Source organism: Sander vitreus, chromosome 15 (assembly GCF_031162955.1).
Source record: "Sander vitreus isolate 19-12246 chromosome 15, sanVit1, whole genome shotgun sequence".
NCBI lineage: Eukaryota > Metazoa > Chordata > Actinopteri > Perciformes > Percidae > Sander > Sander vitreus.
The window spans coordinates 17,255,192-17,271,305 of NC_135869.1; the positions used below are offsets into that span (position 1 = coordinate 17,255,192).

The window sequence follows — 16,114 nt, forward strand, 5'->3', positions numbered from 1 at the left end:
TACAATAACGTGTGGGTGGCCTCAAGCTTTTATACATAACGTTTTAGTGCATGGAACACAAGCTCATAAAATAATAGTTGTTGGCTTTAAAACTACAGTAAACATAAATGTGGCAATCCTTAGGATTAACTGTATCTGTGTATACCTTAGACTCTTGGAGACTATCTTACCTATGGGGCAGTAAGCCTATCAATGTTTTTTTTCCTCACAAATAGGCTGATTTAAATTTGCTAATAATAACTTTAGTTTTCGAAAAAAACTTTCTAAAACATTAACAAGAATTTGGTGCCCCCCTGCAGTAACTCTGAAGACCACCTATAGGGGTCCCGGACCCCCTGTTGAAGATCTCTGGTTTAAGGTTTTTTTTTCAAAGATTATCTGCACATTTAATATGTTTTAATGGATTAGCTGCATGTTTAAGAGGTTTTCAGCACAAAAACAAGGAACAGACTAACTTTGGTTCCCTTCAGGTTGATGAAGGGGAAGTTTCTTCTTTCTCCCCGTCTCTGTGGTACTCATTCCCGGAGATGGTCCAGTGGGGAAGGACACCAACCGAGAACCAGGAGACACGGGCTCAAACCCCGTTTCAGGTATGGATGTGGGTTACATTTGTAAGAGTCGATCTTGGCTTGTGAAGTTTCAACAACGATTTCAATGTGCGAACTTTTAACGATATCAACGTGCGATGTTCCAACAACAATTTCAACTTGCTTAATAATTTCCATTAAAAAAATCACTTTACATATATTTTTTGTCTGCAGCCTGAAAGCATTTTAAAGTGTAAAAAGATAGATGCGGGGGGGGGGGGGTTACTTTTTGTCCAGATTAAAGCAATAGCCCCTCTCACATTCTGTGATTTCTTTACTCTCTCTGTCTCTCTTCTAGAATCCCAAACTGACCCCAATAATCTGCACACAATCACAAAAATCTGTGTAAATGCATTTGACAGCTGTAAATTTATGTTTTTATTAAATCGTGAAATAATTTATGAAGGAAAATAAAAATTCCAATCATAATTCCTGAAACCCAAGGCAGCATCTGGAAAGAAAACATTGATTCAATAACTTTACTTATGTACAATTATGAGGTACCTGTCCTTTACTTTAGTATTTCTCTTGTATGCGACTTTATAGGCTACTTCTAGTCCTCTTCAGATTTAAAACTTCTGGGTTTCTATAATAGCCATAGACTGTAGGCCAAATATTAACAGACTATGGTAGTAGCCTAATTGTGTGGACCAACTGAAGTAACGACGCCATCTAGTGGAGGCATATAGAAATGCCAGTAGTTATTTTAGCCAATCAGGATGACGTTTCCAGCAAGGATCGTGTATTTGATCAGTATATCACTCTGGGATAAAACACTTCCCCTAGGCGGAAATTGGGGAATCTCTGTGTGGGAGTATTTTTTAGATGCCGTAGCTCCGTCAACATAGTTTAATGATTCATTTAACTTTATTCAAGAAAATCAAGTATATAGGCAAATTCAAACTAAAGGTATTCTAAATATGAGAGAGACAAGATGCTCATCTTTAAAAACCCTGAAATCGGTAGCTTAAGAGTGAAATTGATAAAAACATGGGCTGGGAACTGGGTTACTTTTTATTTGATATATTTAGGCCTGAGCGTTTGAGGCAAAATCGTCCACGAGGAGCGTAGCGCCTCTATACCGTCTCTTATATTATATAAATGACCACGGTACCCGAAAAAGTGAACGAGTGAGCGCTGCTTACTTCCTCCCTGTCACCGAGGTTGTGGTTTGTAGTGTATGGTATACATACTGCACCACATGTGTTATTGTTTTGTTAAGACTATTTATAATAAGTTGAAATAAACTACAGTGACATGGGGAAGAATAAGAAGAACAAAACCAAAGAGTTGGGGACACAGGCGGGCAAGGCCGGACAACATTCAAGGTAACGTAAGGACGCTATGTGTAACAGGAAAACGGCTAACGTTAGCTAGCTAGCTAGCTAACTTACAGCAGCTAGCTAGCTAGCTGTTATTAGCCCTCTTCGTTAGTTGCGAGCATAGCGAGCTATCAAATGAGATTCAACATGTCAAACATCATCCTTGTATTTAGCTAAGTGAGGACACAACAGTTAGATGACCACCTCCATTATCCACTTTTTCCTTACGTAAACGTTAGCTACATGCTGTCTGGACTGTAACGTTATTGTGTCACAACAGTGATAAGAAGCTCAAACGAGATGGTAAACCCAAGAAAGCCAAACAAGACCACCTCGAACACATCCCCTTTAAACTCCGAGAGATAATGAAGAGCAAGGAGAGAATGAAAACTGGATCCTTGAACACCAAAAAGCTTAAAGAGGGTGAGGAGAAAAACATATTTATTTATACTTCTGTGATGCATACTTTATTTTTAACAGTAAGGGTTTTTGTTTATAACTAGTGAGGAATTTGTTTCTGTCTCTTTAGCCATCTCCCCTAAAGGTAAACCAGACGATTCCGAAAGTGGAGACATCCCTGTCCCACATTTCAGGAGGGGAAAGGCGGAAAGTGAGAAAGCATACCTAAGGCGCATGGAGAATGAGACAAAACACGTCCTCTTTCTCACAAAGAACCAAGTAGACAGAAAGCCTGAGCTGGATACAGACAAACAAGAGAGGCCTGCAGACACGGGCAAGTCTGAGAAAAAGAAGGAGTGAGTACACTTTGATTTGTAATCAGAAAAAAGCATATGTTTTTAAATAATGATGTGTATTTGGGCTGTTATGGGATGTCAATAAAGGGCAACTTAGTCAACTAATAGAATGTAGACCACAGTAAAACACAGAGATGTAAAAGAGATTATCATTCCTGGCTGATATCTGTCTAATTTGATCTTTGCTGTTTTTGCTACAGGCATGATAAAGTCAGATTACAGAGGCTACATCAGAAAAAGTTGGACAGACAAGAGGACAAGATGGAAAAAGAGATGTTTGTAGGTAAGGGACATTCGCCACTACAAAGATGTGAGGGAGCAGTTCTTTCCTGTATAATTCAGTATAAACATGCACTGGTCAAGTTTGAAGGGCATTTAAGATTATCAGGAGGTAGGCTTCATTTTTGCAGTTTGACTGGCCCTCATTTATCAACCTAATGTAGAAACCAGCGCAGATATGAGCCCAGAAATCATCTTAGGACAGGCTTCACGTGCGATTCATGTCACACACGTTCATATCGCACCAATCGGGAGCGTAAGAATGGTCATCCTCCCCTGACCTCAACCCTATTAAGAACCTTTGGAGTGGGAGGCAGTTTGCATCAAAACAGCAGCTCTGGGATGCTATTCTGACATCCTGCAAAGAAATTCAAGCAGAAACACTCCATAAACTCACAAGTTCAATGGATGCAAGAATTGTGAAGGTGATATCAAATAGAGATGGTCCGATACCATTTTTTGCTTCCCGATACCGATTCCAATACCTGAACTTGCGTATCGGCCGATACCGACTACTGATCCGATACCAGTGTCATATATTTTATGATGTTTTAACAGCTGTATACTACTATCCCTGTATGGATGTGATATGATTTCTATCTTTGTTGTCAGTCTGGTTCAGGTTAAACTCTTTCTGAAACATGAACAATGAACGCCCCAAAACTTTCTTTTATTCTGCAGTTTGACAGTCAGTCATAAATAAACTACTTTAACGTAGATTTTCTTTAGGGCTTTATTATGTGGTATCGGATCGGTGTATAAACTCCAGTACTTCCTGATACCGATACCAGCGTTTTAGGCAGTATCGGAGCCGATACCGATACTGGTATTGGAACATCTCTAATATCAAAGAAGGGGTCCTATGTTAACATGTAACTTGCCCTGTTAAGATGTGTTTGATTGAAATAGCTTTTGACAACTCTGTTGTGCATAATAATGTGGAACAGTGCATTTTGAGTTTTTTATTTTTGAAAAAAAAATACAGTTTTCATTGGGTGGTTTGTTCAATGAAATTTGACTTATACCCTAACGGTTGGTGACTTGAAAATTATACTGACTGTCATTTGCATTGACTATTTAGGAAAATCAGTGTAAAATAGCATTTGCATAATAATTTGGAACACAGTGTCGGCATACATGTAGGAGTACCTATATTTAAATAAACACACAGTCGCAGAGTTTATGCAGTGTCTTTTATTTTACTCATGTTTTCTTCATGAGTCAGAGCCAGGCAACCGTGAGCTGTGAGGGAGAGCGCGTGTCCTCCGCCCCCCGTGCTGGACCACCACCCTGACCCTGTCTCCTGACAGCAGAGGGGCTGGAAAAACAAGCCGAAATATGTCGGTCAATGGCAGAAATAAATCTTCTGTCATTTTCTGTTTTCCATTTAATATTATCATTAAATGCTTATATAAGAATTTTAAGCCTGAAACCAACCCAACCAGCTCTGAGATTGTGAGAATCGTGACCATAAAACATTTTGATTCGGCGCAAAATAACTTTTTGAAAACGGCAAAAACAGGCAAAGGTACAAGACTGAGTACAGAAACTATCAGACTTTAATGGTAAAAGCCCGCTCTAGCCGTTGGCGGGTGCAGTAAACATTTCCATGGTACCAGCAAGTTCCACCAATCGGAGACGTCGCTGTTACACTTAACCCTTGTGTTGTCTTCCTGTCAACCTTGAAAAACACACTTTTTTTCCAACGTTTTTGATGCCTTTTTTCACAATTTGTTTTTTCTTTTTTTCTTTTTTCTTTAATTTTTTCTTCTACACATTTTCAGCGCTTATTTCTACGTCCCATATTTTCTGATATAAAACAAAAATTGAAAACGGGTCAATTTTGACCCGAAGTCAACACAAGGGTTAAGATTGTGGGTAGTGTAGTATTTCTCCATAAGATTGCAAATAAAACATGTTTTTCTTGAAACAAGATTGATTTCATACAGACTTACTTACTACAAACTTTTGCTTCCCAACCTTGGAGCTTGTGCTCAGTCTACCTTGGATGGTTTAGACATTATGGCTGGTAATCAAAATCCTCATGGAGAAAATTAATGGGATTTTTAATTCCAGAACCACACTTTTGAGCTCTATTGGGTTAATATTGTTTCACGTTTATCTGAAAGTATATCTCCAAAAAAGCCAAAACATTCATTACTGCTGCATTAATCATTTCAAAATTAATGATTTTCTTTTTAGAAGTGGATACAATTGTCAAAACAGAATAATATATAAAGCTTTTTTGTACAATGATATGATGGGTTTTTGTTTTGTAGATTATGTTCCCTTTGGTGAAGTTGCAATGGCCCCGCCGTCTTTCAGCGTCAAACCCAAGAAAGCTCCAGTCAGATCTCAGGTAAGTGTTATGCAGTTATCAATTCATGTCTGCCAATGGTTGAACAAGAGCTTAACTGTGTTGTTTTCTCCTCTACCAACATCATCCAGAAGGCATCAAAGGAGCTGCTTCTCAACTCTCTCTTAGGCCACACGGTGATCTCCACAGCCAAGCCCTCCATGGCCAGACAGAGAATCATGGAGGAGGAGAGGGAGCGAGCAGTGGAGGCCTACCGCCTTCTTAAGAAACAGAAACAGCAGCAGCATGAGGCCAGGGCTGCCAATCTGGAAAAACTTAAGAACCCTCAGTGATGTTTTCATTTGTACTTTAGAAGTCCCTGAATTCAATCAGCAGTGAAGCACAGAAACTGAAACAATGAAAGATAACCATCAGCAGACTGTAATGTACTGTATGTGTGATAGAACTGGAACTGCCAGTTTGGGACCTTACTGCAACTTAGCTAACTGTCAGGGAAAGAAGCAAACATTTGAATCTGCTGCCCACAGTATGAGGTAAGTAGTGATCAACATTCACCTGCCACTTTCACTGTCGCATATTTAGCTCCAAAGAGAACAGGACATTCAAATTGTTAATGCACATTTAAATGCCTCATGAAGAAAACAGATTCACCCCTAACTAAGTACATTGAGACAGGTTGATTTCTCGCCCTCGTAACTGTCAGATGTTCACTCGCAGCCATGGTGTTTAGTTGTATTTACACTGTTTTTGTATTTGCGTATTTAGATAGTCACTATGACGTCGTTTGTTATATGGTGGACAATAAAATCATAAAGGCTATGTCAAGGCAAAGAAACAGTCCTGCCGAAAGCTGCTTTCATGTTTGTATGGAGAGCAGAACATGCACACTAAATTGTTTTGGACTTCTAAAAAAAAAAAAAGAGTAAAAATCTATTTTTGATGGCACACCTTGCCTTTTTATAAATGTGAATGTATAGCTGTAGCCTTGGAATATTTTCATACTCTGTAACCCTCTGTACCTTAGAGCTTAAATCCTTGGATCTATAAATCACCTCAGCCTTTTTAAATGTGGAGCGCTTATTAGAGCCTGGCACAGCTAATTACATTTGTAATCCATAAATGAACATGAATAAGGCCTTTGTTTAAACATTGGCCTCTGGGAAAAACTGTTCAAATTCAGATATGGTTGTTCAACAACTTCATCTTTACAAATCATCCTAGATCTAAAAGCAAACCTTACGCTGATGATAAATTTTTTTTTGCAGTGGTGGTCTACTGAATAATATCACCAGATGGTATTAGACCTACCTATTATTATTATTATTATTATTATTATTATTATTATTACTGAATCCCTGTTGTCTGGTCTGTGGGTTCTCAGTCATTTCTGTTTGATCAGCTCTTTTTGTTTTTCCACTGAGGGTTGTCACAGTGACAAGGAAATGCGTTAAGTGGGGACAGCTGTTTGTGATTGGTAGCGCTGACTCCCTTGAGCTGAGCTTAACCACCATTGGTCATTTAAACCCCTCCCCCCTCCTCTGTCCATGTGCACAAGACAGCTATCTGTATTAGCACTATTATGACTTTGGCTCAAGTCACTGATTAGGAATTAACATCTCATACACTTTAAATAAAGCAAGGTCTTTATGTTCAGGGTTTAATGTATATGTTTATTTACCCTCCTCTGCAGTGTGACTGTGACACCCAGTAACCACTTTATGAGATACATGGGTGCAGCTAAGGCTCCTCTGGGACAGCCTATAGTGTAAACCATTAATCTAGAGTTACTCAAGTCACTGACGTTAGACAGGTAAGATGTTGGAAATGCAAGGAAAACATATGTTTGAATGCTGTTTTGTTTACATTTGAATATTTTTTTCCAGCTGTGTGTTCACCATCAGGTTGTATGACAAGACTGCGCTGCTTATGTTTTTTTAAGCTCTTTGCATCCGTTCTTATATCTATGAGCAGGTGATCCAAGGGTGCAGGCAAGAGGCATTACAATGTAAAATCTCGACATTTGTTTTCTGTTGTGCATCTCTGATCAGTCTGATTTCCAGATTGTGAGCAATTTCCTTTCTGAGCAAGTACTCGTGGCTGCTGACAGCGCAGGATGGTGGGAGTAATTGGGAGAGAGCCGGCTCAGCCGGCTGCTAGGCAGCCAGAGCTCACTCCGAAGCTCTTAAAGTGTGTACATGTGTAAGTGTTTGTGTGACAAATTACATGTGAATAATTGTCCCTCTGATCGTAAGTCAAAGCCGATGTCAGTGCTAATTTGTTCATTCTCAGTGTGTTTATCTGCAGCCCACACAGCCTCCTATGTAGCAAACATGTATACAGAGAAGGCTCCTAGCATCCTTTAACTATAGTTCTGCTGTCAGATACTCCATCAACTCGCATTGTAAAGCCCCAAACTCAACATGTGAGACTATGTAAGACTATTACAGCCGTAAATTCTAAGTAGAAAAGGGCATCATATGGGATTATTGTCAGATTTTACTGTTTGAGTAGTGTATCATTTCCTAAATACCCCTCCCACTGCCACGTAAAATAGTTAGCAGTGTACACCCAGTCACTGCAGTATGATCCCTGCATGTGGCCACAGATGGAGCTGTTAAAGCTTATCAAGCCAACATATGTAAATAATTGCTCAGGTCAGTGTAATCCTTGTGACACTTCCTCTTGCGGTATCCCACATCTGCCTTCTTGTTAACAATTCAAAGATCTAACAGCCACAGTATTTAAGTAACCTTTTACATTTTTAATAAGTTAGAATTTACACCTTATACACACAATTATAATTTTAGAAATCTACGGCACTACAAAATCATGGCTTTAAGAGGAATCACAACCTAATTTCACAAGTATGTTTTACAACAGCCGGCAGAAATTACAAATTACAGCCATCAGATTTAAGATAAAAGCATTATATTGGTGAGAACACAATTACAACTTTCAATGTTTGCGAATAAAACATGTAACAGTTAAGTTATAGACCCTGCCATTGCTTGAAACTCTCTGCGCCTAATCCTTGTCTACAGCTTCTCCACCATCAACCTACAGTAGGTCACTTGTCACCTGAACGTTTTTGGAACGTTGTTCCACTTTGGGATTTAGATTTTGTAGAAATGTAAAAAGAGACAGAAACAATTGTTGCTCTCTCTCTTAGCTAGAATGTAAATGAACTGCTTTCCCATACAGATACATGCCACTCTTTCTCTTGATTTTCTTTCTGAGTAAAGCTACAAGTGTGCAAAGCTGGCTTTAGTTGATAAGAAGAAAGATAAGGACACTTGTTGCCATAAAGTGAGAATGGGAAGTAAATAGAAGGAACTTGATATGAAAATGATTGCGGCTATGTATACAATAACCTTTATAAGCTGTCAATTTCCAATTGTCAGTGTTTTTCATCTTTGACTTATGACTCCCCTTTTGCACACAGAACAGACAAGCATTGCACAAACAGAGGAAATAAAGTACAGAAACAAGATTTAGAAGTGTGTGTGAGAGAAGCTAGGTCACAAAGTGTAATTGCTGCAGACTGTGCAGTGTAGGTGTCGCCCTCGACTCAAGCTTCCTGCGCTTTACAGTCCTTTAAAACAGCGGGGACTCGGCGGAACGAGGCTGGAAGCTGCCACTTCCTGGATTTAGAGAGTGGGCTCTGGCTGGAGGCATCCTCGCATCTTGGTCCATCTGTAGAAACACAGAAGTGATTACTTTTAGCAGATGTGACAGAAGAAGAAGAAGCAGTCTGTGGTGTAAAATATTGTATACTCACTCACCTTAGTCATACCCTTGGCAATCAGGGCTATTTCAGTGGGCTGGTACACACAACTTCGTAGCTGACCATTATAAGCACCATATGGAGACACTGCCTTTGAGGGTACTGGTAAACAAAAGGCGGAGGATGATTGAAAAGAGCTTGTTGCGATGGTTGTCCAGTCCATTACTTTATAGTTTTAGACTTAACACAAGTTCCGCATTGAAACGGGTATGAAGAACAGAAACAACACACTTTTAAGACATCTGCCATTGTTTAAACACTACAGTCTCTGTAGCGACACACATTTAATCAAACTGGCAAGTTAAGTGAATCAATATTTGCTGCATCTGTCATGATAAATTTGACGCCTTGCACAAGTTGGATATTGTAAAACTTTAAATGCACCCTGCAGTATATTCTATTTTAAATATGTGATAGTGTCATGCTCAGACCATTTCCTTTATATTTTACCAACCTGACAACCAAATATTTTGCTGTGACTATTTTTTCTCTTTTTTTAGTCAATAGGCTCATTCACTGCAAACATGGTACTGATACTCCACATTGCTCAGTACTGGTGATGTATCAGGAGTAGTTTTAATAGTATGACAATGTGACTTCCCAAGCAAAGTTAATAAATCATGCTCTTTTAAAGACTTTGTAGTGTGGTGACTGCCTCATAATATTGGCCAAGGATATAATCTTCTGTAAGTAGATTAGACTTTTGTCCTAAAATTGGGGGTATGTTTTTTTTGAATGGCACATCTTTAGTTTTATCCGATGCACATGTGCATTGTGCACTGCCAGACACTAATGTGGACAAAAACCCATAATGTAGAGTGCAATGATACATTGTCATTGTAAGATTGATGTTTGACCATAATGTGTCATGTTGTACCTGTTGGAGGCTCGTCCATAGTGAAGGCTTTATTTTCCATGTATACGTTCTGGTGGAGTGGCTCCGGCTCCTTAAGGCTATTGTCATAAAGCAGACTTCTGGCAGGGTAAACAGCTTCTCCATCAAATGGCTGCTCCTGGTCTGGGTCCTCCTGGGTTAGTACGCAGATTGCTGGGATGGTGTAGAGGAAGAGGAACACCCAGGCATTTGACACCACGGCTACAGCCAGAGTAGGATCGTCCCAGCTGGGATTTCCTGCCACTCTGTTTCCATGGATGTACATGACAATCCAAGCTATCCAGATAGCCAAGGTGAAGAGCCCTGTGACCAGGATGAAGGCTCCATCTCGGCGCCAGTGCTTGTGCTTGTGTGTCAGTGAGGGACCAGCCATCAGCACCACAGCTAGTAGCAGAACCATCACGTAGATCAGAGCCATCACAAAGTCCTGGTTAGCAATGCTGCAGAACATGTCAGGGATGATTACACCTCCGGGTGGGCTTCTTACCACAGTGATGATAAGCCACTCAGTGTTGATGATCACCTCGACCATCCACAGACCCAGGGCTCCCAGGCATAACATCCAGCTCCTGGGCCCCCGGCCTCTCCGCTTCAGCAGGGCAAGCCACAACCCGTGCATGACCAGGCAGGCTAGACAGCCTGAGAACAGTACTCCAAAAAGGAACCTCCGTGCAGCACAGCTGGTGGAGTACCGACCCACAATGAAGGCAAAAGTGAGCCCAAAGAGTCCCAGAGTAAACACCAGAAATCCGGCCTGCAGGCCCACCATACCCTTTCTCTTCTTGTCTGTCACAAATGGTAAACTGGCCATGAGGCAGACCAACAGAACAAAGGAAGTCACCAAACCAGCAGCAGCAAAGGCCTCCACCACCACTCCCCACACTGTAGTCAGGTCACACAGGTTGTAATATATGGAGCTGATACTGGAATCACATCCTTTCGGAGTACTGGTCGGTCCCATGGCTTCACTGCAGATTTTGAAAAAGTTCTGCAAGAAAAACAACCTGATAATTGAACTTGCATGCAAATGCAACTTTATTATTTGCATCCCTGGTTGTTAAAATATGAATGGAAAAACAAATGACTGGCTTTGCCTACATCTGAAAACAAAATGTTTCCCTAGATTATTACTGTCACAGCATTGTAAATAAACAGTACTGTACTGTACCGAGCTAGTTGTGTGGAGTCTTATTATGTTATACTAAAATTGCTGTCCATTGAAATTAATTCATTTGAATCTCTGAAGAATCCAAAAATGACAAAAATGGTCATAGAATCATGTTGTAAGCACAGCTTAGTCTAGCCTTTGTACACCATTTAATTTACAGAGGCATCATGTAGCATCTTAACCGGAGACATAATGAGTAGCCTAGGCTATTCCCCACCCAGCATATCCTAATTTAAAGGTAAGATTGTTTTGTATTCAAATATAACTCCAATAACAATCCCACTGTCAATGTAATAGTGTTTTCCTTTTGTCCCTATGCTGACAAAATTCCCTTAAATTCTTATGAAAAATAAACTATTAAACTATAGCCTATTCAAAAATGCACTGGATTTTATGTCACAACGTTAAAAACAGACATTTTATTATTAGCCTAAATTTTAATTTACGTAGCTTATTTAAAAGTTGACATTTTTAAAATGGCACATTCAAAAAAAGTCCCAGGCTAAATCATTATGATATGGTTTTCAGGCTAACCATATACGGTAACACAATTATATTACTTAACGTTATGTTAGTAGGCCTATTAGAGTATAGGCTAATACACGCCTGTGGTGACTTTCTGTCAGAATTCTTACCTGGACTGATGATAGAGAGCAGTTCCGCTCCAACAGGTGACTCAGGTAGATTTACTCCAGTAAAAACCTTGTCCGAAATATTCGCTTTCTTCCTCGGGTATTATCAAGCTATTGACATATGTTTCGACCAATTTCTGAGCGTTCAAATATCCACTTAATGGATCCACGGCGTTTTTTCCCCCGGGCGGAATCATGGACAGTCCTCCATCTGCCCACACCTTCTCAGTTGTTACTGAACCATGTTATAATGAACTCACCGGCAGTCGCATCAAAGTAGTTGTCCTGTAAACGTATTATTTATTTAATATTTTATTTTATGTGAATGTAATACTGTGGCCATCCATTTAGCTCAAACCACTCTGCGTCTTCATCCAGCCTCTCTGGTGATGGCAGCTTTGCATATTCTGTGAGATTAGCCGCTGCAGGCCTGTTATTCAGGCAGCTTAGGCTACATCCAAACAAAGGGTCCACTCACCTCTCAAGTGAGTGGACTCATATACTCATATAGCCTGGCATATAGCCTGGCACTCATATAGCCTACAGGCTGTGCAACAAATGGTCTGAGCTGGGACCTGTTTGACATGCATACTTTGATATTATAATGATTGAGGATTAATGTTTTTACTGGTTTAGTGATTAGATAAATGATGTGATTACTGTTTAAATGTGGATTCTTATGGAAAGATCAGCTGCTGCGCTGACAGCAATTTATACTTTGATTTTGTTAAACAGAAAAGGCTCATTCAGTTTTTCTATTTAATAATTCAACTCAAATGTATACCATTTAGTGCAAGTTCAATAATTAAATTAATACTTTATATACAACATGCATCTTGAGAAATCTAATCTGTCTACTTTCTCTTTTTAAGGATAATAAGTAGAGCAGTCATCATCAGAGTGGAGACTGTGCTTCCAGTTCGCAGAGCCACCTGGTGGAAAATATTGTTACAGGAGAGATCGACTCCTGTGTTACATAATCAAATCAGATGACACAACAAAACAGATTTTGTTGATCTGTTGTAGGTCATGCCAATTAGCAGCCATTTGATAATGGGAACATTAACTGATGCCATTGATTTAAAGCTTTTTTACTTAGTACTACTTAGTAAAACTTAAATAATAAAATATTCAGAAATTTGCTGAAATGCTGGGATAAATATGAATATATGACAATCCCTCAAAACCTATCTTTGTTAATGTGCCTAAAAAGATGGATTAACTGTCATGGGTTGCTCTTTGTATGGTTGTAAGTCATACCTTAGTCTCCTAAGGAAAACCAGAGTATTTTTTAATTATATTTATTTACACTTCTTTATTTGATCTGTATATTTCTGTTTGCTTGTTTGCCTTGGCTTTGTGAACATTTAAAGTCACAAACCTCTCATCATCTCTCTTCCTCATTAAATTGTGAAACCTGCAGTGACAGTGTCACAAAGAAATAGGCCTAATAATAAATGCAATTGCAAAATTGAATTTGCTGCCTAAGTGGTGCGGTTTGGCAGACACATTGATATGCTTGGAAATATAAGTGTGAGACCTTTTTTCTACACATTTGTATGTTTTTATTTATTGGACACTTTGGTGGATCCATGTAAAATGTGTTTATTTCAGAAGCCATTTGTGTAATGTTTAGGAGAGCTGGTTATCTAGTGCATCCCCTCTGGGTTTAGCACATAAGGTCATCCAGGACACGTTGCTTAAGCTCATTCTGGCATGCAGCCTGTACTAAATGTACTGTTTATACTGCGTGATGGAGCCCCCTGTGGTGAATCGATCCCTCATTGAATCCCGTCCCGAGTGGTGCTCTTACAAACCCAGCAGCTCGTCAATCCATCCCTCATCACTCATTAATGTTATTTGTGTGCATCTGTATCCAACTCCAGAAAGTAAAACCAATAGAAGATGCCACCGAAGAATGATCCAGTGCCTTGTCTGTGTTGTCTAGTCTACTTTGTTGCAGCAGATTTCATTAGGGCACCTCAGCAGCACCCCTCTCCTCCGAGAACCTGTCAGGTTATTCATAGCAGTGGCTCAGGTTGGGGTCCCATAGGACATCTCTTCTCCTGCATTTTGACTGCAGCCTGGCAGCCCTCGGGGCATCACCACAACCCAATTCACTCTGAAATCATGTGTCTTCTTATCTGTCTCTATGTGGTGACCATGGATTTGGAGCTATTTAAACACATTTGACACATTGCAGCATGTTAGTATAAATAATGTCATTGGACTAATGACCTTGTCAGATGCAGCGATTTAAAAAAAAAAAATCTGATCCATACTGAGCTTTTTTTTTTTCAGAAGATTTTAACTGGGATCTCAGTAGTGACTGACCCATCTCTGACTGACAGATCAATGCTAACTGAGGAAAACATTAGTCCAGGTTCAAGTTCAAGTTACTTTATTTGTCCCACAGTGGGGCAATTTGTTATGCAGCAGATAGTATAATACAAATCACACATAATCATACACACAATATAACACACATTAATGACTGTAAACATCAGTTTGAGCCATGAGGCGTTACCTATTATTGTCATCCCTGCCTTTTCACATTGAAACAAACTTCTGTTGTATCCCAGTTACTATATATATATATATATATATATATATATATATATATATATATATATATATATATATATATATATATATATAAACTTAGCACAAAAAGTAAGGACATTTGTGTTTGGTAGATTATTTCTCTGTGTTAACAATGCTTTTTGGCAATAAATCTTATACCGTTGGAAAGCCTGTTTATTTCCCTTTCAAATGATGCCCCATTTGTAAGGAACATGCATTTGTGGGATGAGCAGCAGCGCTGAGTATGTGGGTTGCGCCCATGAAAAATTTGCCAAATCTTCTCTGTCAATGCCAAACAGCTTATTCTGCCATTGACTCGTTTGGTGTTTGGTGGATTGGATGATTCTGCCTGCTGCCAGCTGATTGCTGCACTGATAGAGTAACACCTTTTGGTCTGGGACCGAACTCTATCCTCCAAGATGACAACGCTCCCCCCACAGGGCGGGGTTTATCAGAGACTACCTCCAGAATGTGGGAGTGGAGAAGATGGAATGGCCTGCCAGCAGTCCTGACCTCAACCCCATTGAACACTTGTGGGATCAGCTTGGGCGTGCTGTTAGTACCAGAGTGACCAACACAACCACGTTGGCTGACTTGCGACAAATGCTGGTTGAAGAATGGGATGCCATCCCACAGCAGTGTGTGACCAGGCTGGTGACCAGCATGAGGAGAAGGTGCCAGGCTGTTGTGGCTGTGTATGGTTCTTCCACACGCTACTGAAGCTCCTGTTTGTGAAATGAATAAATTGTTAAATTGCCAATATGTCTTGTTTCTTCAAACTTCAATCATCCAATCCACCAAACACCAAACGAGTCAATAGCAGAATAAGCTGTTTGGCATTGGCAGAGAAGATTTGGCAAATTTTTCATGGGTGCAACCCACATACTCAGCGCTGCTGCTCATCCCACAAATGCATGTTCCTTACAAATGGGGCACCATTTGTAAGGGAACTAAATAGGCTTTCCAAAGTATAAGATTTATTGCCAAAAAGCATTGTTATTGTGTAAGTATATATATATTGTATATGTTAACTAGGATGTTCGTGTCTCTCATGTCATGTGGCTCACTTTGAGTAGCATTACGTATTGATTATCATAGGTTGGATGTTCCCTGTAAGCGGAAGACCATTAACGCCATACCCAGCTGGAATTTGTATCATACACATTCATTGAACCCTCTGCCCTCTGTGAGGTTTGTGATGCAACATCTGCATCTGAAAGATGTATGAGATTAGTAATGTGACTATATAAAGTCCTGATTGGCAGTTGAATTTGATTTACAACGCTTGCCTTACACTGATGAGCAGACCCAGCACCAATGCAATCATCCTTCCATTAGTGAGATTAACATGCCATCAGAGGAATAATTGCTCTCAGCTGAAAAAATTGCCTTACAAAATGGATTATGAAATTTGACGGACTGCAGTTTGTCACACATATTAGAACCTCAATTACTTTTGGCAGATAGTCTCAGTGGCAAACTACTGTAATTAATTGACTTATTAAATGGCGCTGATTTCTACTTAACTTAGATATCATAAACAATATTTTGCAGTCCAGAGATTTGCTGCATTCTGAGTGCCATTAAAACATAAAAACATCAATATTGATTGGTAATAGTGCCTAACCTCCCTGACTTTTAACAGCCCCCCCCCCAAAAAAAAGAAAAACATTAAGCAGAGTCCTTGACTGGCCCAGTGCCACTGATCCATGCCATGTAACATCCAAAAGGGAGAAATTCAAAATTAAAGCTGTCGCTATAGCAACGCCCCTGGCAGATTCCACCAATCAAT

At 39.7% G+C, this 16,114-nt stretch overlaps 2 protein-coding genes across 2 annotated transcripts; one reads left to right on the top strand and one right to left on the bottom strand.

The window, feature by feature from the left end:
• The first annotated feature begins 1,479 nt into the window (after positions 1–1,479).
• Positions 1,480–6,099, top strand: ccdc137 (coiled-coil domain containing 137). The gene is made up of 6 exons (XM_078269447.1): positions 1,480–1,915; positions 2,190–2,332; positions 2,439–2,664; positions 2,865–2,947; positions 5,223–5,302; positions 5,392–6,099. The coding sequence occupies exons 1-6, from the start codon at positions 1,845–1,847 to the stop codon at positions 5,590–5,592; spliced, it is 804 nt and encodes a 267-aa protein (XP_078125573.1). The 5' UTR covers positions 1,480–1,844; the 3' UTR covers positions 5,593–6,099.
• A 747-nt stretch (positions 6,100–6,846) lies between these two features.
• On the bottom strand, positions 6,847–10,918 carry LOC144530044 (G-protein coupled receptor family C group 5 member C-like). The gene is made up of 3 exons (XM_078269448.1): positions 9,922–10,918; positions 9,043–9,146; positions 6,847–8,953 (listed from the first exon to the last, which is right to left on the bottom strand). The coding sequence occupies exons 1-3, from the start codon at positions 10,898–10,900 to the stop codon at positions 8,855–8,857; spliced, it is 1,182 nt and encodes a 393-aa protein (XP_078125574.1). The 5' UTR covers positions 10,901–10,918; the 3' UTR covers positions 6,847–8,854.
• Positions 10,919–16,114: the final 5,196 nt, after the last annotated feature.